The sequence below is a fragment of the Nerophis ophidion genome, linkage group LG03 (assembly GCF_033978795.1).
Source record: "Nerophis ophidion isolate RoL-2023_Sa linkage group LG03, RoL_Noph_v1.0, whole genome shotgun sequence".
In the NCBI taxonomy this organism is placed as follows: domain Eukaryota; kingdom Metazoa; phylum Chordata; class Actinopteri; order Syngnathiformes; family Syngnathidae; genus Nerophis; species Nerophis ophidion.
This window is the reverse complement of record NC_084613.1, coordinates 84,458,526-84,467,913: the sequence shown is the minus strand read 5'-3', so window position 1 is coordinate 84,467,913 and position 9,388 is coordinate 84,458,526. Positions and strand designations below refer to the sequence as shown.

Below are 9,388 nucleotides of genomic sequence, written 5' to 3'. Positions count from 1 at the left end.
TGCCACCAGGAACTAAGGAAGGCAAACACCAACAGAATAAGGTACAAAGACGGAACCAAAACCAGAATACAGTCAGACGGTTTGCATTTTACCGAGTTAGCAGGAATGGCGTCTTTGACGTTGAAATAGAAGCCGAAGTAGATCATGTTGAAAACCCCGTGGCGTCCCAGCGTGGACGTCAGTCCCTTGTTCAGACCCTTCAGCCCGAAGGGTCTGAACAAGGGTCTGGCACTAGGCACAAAAGGCAAAACAAACAGAACTAGCGTGGGAGCTAGAAAGAACCAAACGCGTAGCGCAGAAGCTAGCAAGTACAAATATGTTTTACCACAGACGGGAATCAGCGTCGTCACCTGTTGCTTGGAACAGAAACTTACGAAACGAGGACGAGTAAACGGGCTTAAATACAGACAGTGATTACAAACAGGTGTGAGTCAAAAATCAAGAGGCAGGTGACACTATAGCAACAGAACAAACAGGAAGTGCCACCAGGAACTAAGGAAGGCAAACACCAACAGAATAAGGTAAAAAGACGGAACCAAAACCAGAATACTGTCAGACGGTTTGCACTTTACCGAGTTAGCAGGAATGGCGTCTTTGACGTTGAAATAGAAGCCGAAGTAGATCATGTTGAAAACCCCGTGGCGTCCCAGCGTGGACGTCAGTCCCTTGTTCAGACCCTTCAGCCCGAAGCCGTCCGACTTGATGATGCGTCTCGCCTGGCCAAACGAGGACGGTTGCTGTCGGGGCAGACATCCAAAAGTGGGCAAAAGGCAAAGTACGAAGAAATACATTTAGTTTTGTACGCCACTCACCTCTTTGAAGGCATTCCTGTTGGCCTGAAGACTGACTTTGACCACCTCGAAGGGATTGACCACCACGGCCTCGGTCAAGCCAGCACCCAGTCCTGCTACGGACAACGCCTAGCAGGTGGTGAGACAACGTGGGAGAGGGGGCGGCAATGACGACATTAGTGGGTCTATCTTTAAAACACAGATTATTTCCAGTCGCCAGAAAGTAAAAAAAAAAACGAAAAACTAAATAAATACTTACAAAATAAATAAATAAATACAAATACATCCAACTCTTACATCCACAGTGCATTAGACTGTTACATCCACAGTGCATTAGACTTACATCCACAGTGCATTAGACTGTACATCCACAGCGCATTGGACTGTTACATCCACAGTGCATTAGACTGTTACATCCATAGCACATTAGACTGTTACATCCACAGTGCATTAGACTGTTACATCCTTAGTGCATTAGACTGTTACAGCCACAGTGCATTAGACAGTTACATCCACAGTGCATTAGACTGTTACATCCACAGTGCATTAGACTGTATATTCACAGTGCATTAGACTGTTACATCCACAGTGCATTAGACTATTACATCCACAGTGCATTAGACTGTACATCCACAGCGCATTAGACTGTTACATCCACAGTGCATTAGACTGTTACATCCATAGCACATTAGACTGTTACATCCACAGTGCATTAGACTGTTACATCCATAGTGCATTAGACTGTTACAGCCACAGTGCATTAGACAGTTACATCCACAGTGCATTAGACTGTTACATCCACAGTGCATTAGACTGTTACATCCACAGTGCATTAGACTGTTACATCCATAGAACATTAGACTGTTACATCCACAGTGCATTAGACTGTTACATCCATAGTGCATTAGACTGTTACATCCACAGTGCATTAGACTGTTACATCCACAGTGCACTAGACTGTTACATCTAAAGTGCATTAGACTGTTACATCCACAGTGCATTAGACTGTTACATCCACAGTGCATTAGACTGTTACATCCACAGTGTATTAGACTGTTACATCCATAGTGCATTAGACTGTTACATCCACAGTGCATTAGACTGTTACATCCACAGTGCATTAAACTGTTACATCCACAGCACATTAGACTGTACATCCACAGTGCATTAGACTATACAACCAAAGTGCATTAGACTGTCACATCCATAGTGCATTAGACTGTTACATCCATAGTGCATTAGACTGTTACATCCACAGTGCATTAAACTGTTACATCCACAGCACATTAGACTGTACATCCACAGTGCATTAGACTATACAACCAAAGTGCATTAGACTGTCACATCCATAGTGCATTAGACTGTTACATCTATAGTGCATTAGACTGTTACATTCAAAGTGCCTTAGACTGTTACTGTGTAGTATATGTATAAAGTGTAGTGTTCAAAAGTGTAGTATATGCATAAAGTGTAGTGGGTCTATCTTTAAAACACAGATCATTTTCAGTCGCCAGAAAGTAAAAAAAACCGAAAAACTAAATAAATACTTACAAAATAAATAAATAAATACAATACAATTCAAAAATAGTTATTTGGACAAAAAACTGAACTAATAATAATGATTCAGAGAGCATGAGAACGCCAAAAAAGCTAAACATATTACTCTTTGATCACCTGTTCATCTATGAACAATTACATCTTTGATATCAATGGGTTGTACTTGTATCGCGCTTTTCTACCTTCAAGGTACTCAAAGCGCTTTGACACTACTTCCACATTCACACACACATTCACACACTGATGGAGGGAGCTGCCATGCAAGGCGCCAACCAGCACCCATCAGGAGCAAGGGTGAAGTGTCTTGCTCAGGACACAACGGACCTGACGAGGTTGGTACTAGGTGGGGATTGAACCAGGGATCCTCGGGTTGCGCACGGCCACTCCCCCACCGCGCCACGCCGTCCCTAAACGGCCCAAAATTTTTCAACCAATTCAAACCATTCCGCCTTGAACATATTCAATTCATCCTGGAAAATCCAAACAATTATTTTTCCAGGTTCAAAAATTCCTGCATTTTTTCTGACCCTATTTCCAACCTTTTTTTTAGTGTCAAGACTTCTTTCACATTTTCAACGCATTTCAACCGTTCCACCGTCAAAACATTCCTCTTAGTCAGGACAAAAAAACAAGTTGGTTTAGGGAATGAAAAATTCCTGATTTCCCTGAAAAATTTTCAATGAAAAAACTGTTACTGCTTCGACATTTCTTGACCGATTTAAATCATTCCAACACCAACCAATTCAGCTCATTCAGGACATTCATGCCCCTAATCATTTTCCCAAAAATTAAAATCTCGTTTTTCCAAAAATTCCCAAATTTCCAGGAATTTCCTCTGAAAAGAATGGGACATTTTTCAAAGTTGTACAACTCCCACATTTTTTATTCGATTTAAACCGTTCCAACTTCAATACATTCCGGCTGTTCAGGAATTGAGTGCTCCTTTTCAACAATTATAAAAAAAAAATCCCGGATTTCCAATTTTTAAGGACATTTTCCCCATTGAAAATTAATTGTCCATTTTTCAAACTTCCACAAATCCCACATTTGTCAACCTATTCAAACCATTCCAACATCAACACATTTAATTCATCCTGGAAATTCAAACAACTATTTTTCCAGGTTAAAAAAATTTCCAGGAATTCTTGCATTTTTTGTAACCCTATTTCCTACCTTTTTTAGTGTCCAACCCTATTTCCTACCTTTACATTTTCAACGCATTTCAACCGTTCTACCATCAAAAAATTCCTCTTAATAAGGGCAAAAAAACAAGTTGGTCTAAGAACATGAAAAATTCCTGGATTCCCCCGAAATTTTTTAAATTAAAAAAACTGTTACTCCTTCAACATTTCAGGACATTCATGCTCCAAATCATTTTCACCCAAAAAAATCTTGCTTTTCCCAAATTTCCAGGAAGTTTCCATTGAACTGAATGGGACATTTTTTTCCGAGTTGCACAAATCCCACATTTTTCAACCTATTCAAACCATTCCAACATCAACACATTTAATTCATCCTGGACATTCAAACTAACACTTCCCCAAGTTTTTTTTTTCCTGGAACTTCATCATTTAAACTATTCTTACATTCATACTCCATTCTGTCAGCATTTCACTTCAACTTCAGCATTGGAGCATTCACGCCTCACCTAGTATTATTTTCGGGTCTCCCCATGTCTAGCATTAAAAGATTACAGTTGGTACAAAATGCGGCTGCTAGACTTTTGACAAGAACAAGAAAGTTTGATCACATTACGCCTGTACTGTATATACCTTTATATACATATATACATACATATATACCTATACTGTATATACCTTTATATACATATATACATACATATATACCTATACTGTATATACCTTTATATACATATATACATACATATATACCTATACTGTATATACCTTTATATACATATATACATACATACATACCTATACTGTATATACCTTTATATACATATATACATACATGTATACCTATACTGTATATACCTTTATATACATATATACATACATATATACCTATACTGTATATACCTTTATATACATATATACATACATATATACCTATACTGTATATACCTTTATATACATATATACATACATATATACCTATACTGTATATACCTTTATATACATATATACATACATACATACCTATACTGTATATACCTTTATATACATATATACATACATGTATACCTATACTGTATATACCTTTATATACATATATACATACATATATACCTACTGGCTCACCTGCACTGGCTTCCTGTGCACTTAAGATGTGACTTAAAGGTTTTACTACTTACGTATAAATACTACACGGTCTAGCTCCATCCTATCTTGCCGATTGTATTGTACCATATGTCCCGGCAAGAAATCTGCCTTCAAAAGACTCCGGCTTATTAGTGATTCCTAGAGCCCCAAAAAAAGTCTGCGGGCTATAGAGCGTTTTCCGTTCGGGCTCCAGTACTCTGGAATGCCCTCCCGGTAACAGTTCGAGATGCCACCTCAGTAGAAGCATTTAAGTCTCACCTTAAAACTCATCTGTATACTCTAGCCTTTAAATAGACCTCCTTTTTAGACCAGTTGATCTGCCACTTCTTTTCTCTCTCCTATGTCCCCCGCTCCCTTGTGGAGGGGGTCCGGTCCGATGACCATGGATGAAGTACTGGCTGTCCAGAGTCGGGACCCAGGATGGACCGCTCGCCTGTATCGGTTGGGGACATCTCTACGCTGCTGATCCGCTTGAGATGGTTTCCTGTGGACGGGACTCTCGCTGCTGTCTTGGATCCGCTTTGAACTGAACCCTCGCGGCTGTGTTGGAGCCACTATGGATTGAACTTTCGCAGCATCATGTTAGACCCGCTCGACATCCATTGCTTTCGGTCCCCTAGAGGGGGGGGGTTGCCCACATCTGAGGTCCTCTCCAAGGTTTCTCCTAATCAGCATTGTCACTGGCGTCTCACTGGATGTGAATTCTCCCTGCCCACTGGGTGTGAGTTTTCCTTGCCCTTTTGTGGGTTCTTCCGAGGATGTTGTAGTCGTAATGATTTGTGCAGTCCTTTGAGACATTTGTGATTTGGGGCTATATAAATAAACATTGGTTGATTGATTGATAGTTGTTATTATCGTTACTTCAGTTCGCCATTTTTAGTGCTCGATTTCGGCCAAAATAATGTAGAATATGATTTAAAAAAATGTGTAAAAAGAGTAAAGTTGCAGGTTTAGGAAAAGGCAGCGGAGTTGACCTCAGCTCGCCAGGTTCAAGCGCACGTATTCAAATGCTGAAATGTTGCAACGCTGCATGTATTTGCACGAATACGGTGTGTGTGTGTGTGTGTGTGTGTGTGTGTGTGTGCAATGGGAACATGTCAAGAACGTGTCTATAGCTCATTACTCTTCCTGCCTTCTTTATCCCGCTGTCAGAGACCCGGGAGTCATCCTCCTCAGACACGCCACGCCATATTTACACAGGCCGCCATTCCCTGTTTGTCTTATTGCCCGCCGCGTCCCGATTAATCACACTGAAGACATTCAGCTGCGAGTCCGCAAGAGAGCGAGACGCCACTCGGCAGCACCCGCGAGGCGACGTAATCTACGAGGGGGGGGGGGGAAACCAGAGTGAGGAGATAGGAGGGGGGAGGGGATGATGGATGGGACAGGTAAAGGGTCTTTCCACCAATGGCAGGGCGTGCCATGAGCCGGGGAGGACTGCGGAGTTACAGGTAAAGCATCCATCACGGCTGACACCTGCCTGAATAGCAGCGGCAAACTATAGAACTATACACACTTTTAAGGCCTACTGGAAGCCACAACTAGCGACCACGCAGTCTGATAGTTTATATATCAATGATGAAATATTAAAGGGGAACACAGTTAGCGAGGTGGATGGATAGTTAGCAGGAGAGTTAGCAGGATCGATCGATAGTTTGCGAGGAACGCTCGATAGTTAGCGAGGTGCATGAATAGTTAGCAGGAGAGTTAGCAGGAACGATCGATAATTAGCGAGGAACGATTGATAGTTAGCGAGCTGGATGGATAGTTAGCAGGAACGATCAATAATTAGCGAGGAACGATCGATAGTTAGCGAGCTGGATGGATAGTTAGCAGGGGAGTTAGCAGGAACGATCGATAGTTAGCAAGGTGGATGGATAGTTAGCAGGGGAGTTAGCAGGAACGATCGACAGTTAGCGAGGAACGATTGATAGTTAGCGAGCTGGATGGATAGTTAGCAGGAGAGTTAGCAGGAACGATCGATAATCAGCAAGGAACGATTGATAGTTAGCGAGGTGGATGGATGGTTAGCAGGAGAGTTAGCAGGAACGATCGATAGTTAGCGAGGTGAATGGATAGTTAGCAGGAGAGTTAGCAGGAACGATCGATAGTTAGCGAGGTGGATGGATAGTTAGCAGCAGAGTTAGCAGGAACGATCGATAATTAGCGAGGAACGATTGATAGTTAGCGAGCTGGATGGATAGTTAGCAGGAACGATCAATAATTAGCGAGGAACGATTGATAGTTAGCGAGGTGGATGGATAGTTAGCAGGGGAGTTAGCAGGAACGATCGATAGTTAGCGAGGTGGATGGATAGTTAGCAGCAGAGTTAGCAGGAACGATCGATAATTAGCGAGGAATGATTGATAGTTAGCGAGTTGGATGGATAGTTAGCAGCAGAGTTAGCAGGAACGATCGATAATTAGCGAGGAACGATTGATAGTTAACGAGCTGGATGGATAGTTAGCAGGAACGATCGATAATTAGCGAGGAACGATTGATAGTTAGCGAGGTGGATGGATAGTTAGCAGGGGAGTTAGCAGGAACGATCTATAGTTAGCGAGGAACGATTGATAGTTAGCGAGCTGGATGGATAGTTAGCAGGAGAGTTAGCAGGAACGATCGATAATTAGCGAGGAACGATTGATAGTTAGCGAGGTGGATGGATAGTTAGCAGGGGAGTTAGCAGGAACGATCGACAGTTAGCGAGGAACGATTGATAGTTAGCGAGCTGGATGGATAGTTAGCAGGAGAGTTAGCAGGAACGATCGATAATCAGCGAGGAACGATTGATAGTTAGCGAGGTGGATGGATGGTTAGCAGGAGAGTTAGCAGGAACGATCGATAGTTAGCGAGGTGAATGGATAGTTAGCAGGAGAGTTAGCAGGAACGATCGATAGTTAGCGAGGTGGATGGATAGTTAGCAGCAGAGTTAGCAGGAACGATCGATAATTAGCGAGGAACGATTGATAGTTAACGAGCTGGATGGATAGTTAGCAGGAACGATCGATAATTAGCGAGGAACGATTGATAGTTAGCGAGGTGGATGGATAGTTAGCAGGGGAGTTAGCAGGAACGATCGATAGTTAGCGAGGAACGATTGATAGTTAGCGAGCTGGATGGATAGTTAGCAGGAGAGTTAGCAGGAACGATCGATAATTAGCGAGGAACGATTGATAGTTAGCGAGGTGGATGGATAGTTAGCAGGGGAGTTAGCAGGAACGATCGACAGTTAGCGAGGAACGATTGATAGTTAGCGAGCTGGATGGATAGTTAGCAGGAGAGTTAGCAGGAACGATCGATAATCAGCGAGGAACGATTGATAGTTAGCGAGGTGGATGGATGGTTAGCAGGAGAGTTAGCAGGAACGATCGATAGTTAGCGAGGTGAATGGATAGTTAGCAGGAGAGTTAGCAGGAACGATCGATAGTTAGCGAGGTGGATGGATAGTTAGCAGGAGAGTTAGCAGGAACGATCGATAGTTAGCGAGGAACGGTTGATAGTTAGCGAGCTGGATGGATAGTTAGCAGGGGAGTTAGCAGGAACCATCGATAATTAGCGAGGAACAATTGATAGTTAGCAAGGTGGATGGATAGTTAGCAGGAGAGTTAGCAGGAACGATCGATAATTAGCGAGGAACAATTGATAGTTAGCAAGGTGGATGGATAGTTAGCAGGAGAGTTAGCAGGAACGATCGATAGTTAGCGAGGAACGATTGATAGTTAGCGAGGTGGATGGATAGTTAGCAGGAGAGTTAACGATTGATAGTTAGCGAGCTGGATGGATAGTTAGCAGGAGAGTTAGCAGGAACGATCGATAGTTAGCGAGGAACGATTGATAGTTAGCGAGGTGCATGAATAGTTAGCAGGACAATTAGCAGGAACGATCAACAGTTAGCGAGATTGATGGATAAATAGCAGGAGAGTTTGCAGGAACGATCGATAGTTTGCGAGGAACGATTGATAGTTAGCGAGCTGGATGGATAGTTAGCAGGAGAGTTTGCAGGAACGATCGATAATTAGCGAGTAACGATTGATAGTTAGCGAGGTGGATGGATAGTTAGCAGGAGAGTTAGCAGGAACGATCGATAGTTTGCGAGGAATGCTCGATAGTTAGCGAGGTGCATGAATAGTTAGCAGGACAATTAGCAGGAACGATCAACAGTTAGCGAGGTGGATGGATAGTTAGAAGGAGAGTTAGCAGGAACGATCGATGGTTAGCGAGGAACGATTGATAGTTAGCGAGCTGGATGGATAGTTAGCAGGAACGATCGATAGTTTGCGAAGAACGCTCGATAGTTAGCGAGGTGCATGAATAGCTATCAGGACAATTAGCAGGAACGATCAACAGTTAGCGAGGTGGATGGATAGTTAGCAGGAGATTTAGCAGGAACGATCGATAGTTAGCGAGGAACGATTGATAGTTAGCGAGCTGGATGGATAGTTAGCAGGAGAGTTAGCAGGAACGATCGATAATTAGCGAGGAACGATTGATAGTTAGCAAGGTGGATGGATAGTTAGCAGGAGAGTTAGCAGGAACGATCAACAGTTAGCGAGGTGGATGGATAGTTAACAGGAGAGTTAGCAGGAACGATCGATAGTTTGCGAGGAACGCTCGATAGTTAGCGAGGTGCATGAATAGTTATCAGGACAATTAGCAGGAACGATCAACAGTTAGCGAGGTGGATGTATAGTTAGCAGGAGAGTTAGCAGGAACGATCGATAGTTTGCGAGGAACGCTCGATAGTTAGCGAGG

General features: G+C 42.8%; 2 protein-coding genes across 2 annotated transcripts in view; one reads left to right on the top strand and one right to left on the bottom strand.

Moving 5' to 3' along the window:
- LOC133550149 (mitochondrial 2-oxodicarboxylate carrier-like) overlaps positions 1 to 9,388 on the top strand; it is a 631,183-nt gene that overhangs the window by 256,345 nt on the left and 365,450 nt on the right. The gene's annotated exons all lie outside the window — the stretch shown is intronic.
- The window catches only part of LOC133548664 (mitochondrial 2-oxodicarboxylate carrier-like), a 79,906-nt gene that overhangs the window by 10,670 nt on the left and 59,848 nt on the right, over positions 1 to 9,388 (bottom strand). Inside the window, exons 6-7 of the mRNA XM_061893638.1 lie at positions 813 to 920; positions 573 to 737 (exon numbers count right to left, since the gene is read on the bottom strand). Of these exons, the coding sequence (XP_061749622.1) occupies positions 573 to 737; positions 813 to 920 (273 nt within the window). The remainder of the gene's footprint in view (positions 1 to 572; positions 738 to 812; positions 921 to 9,388) is intronic.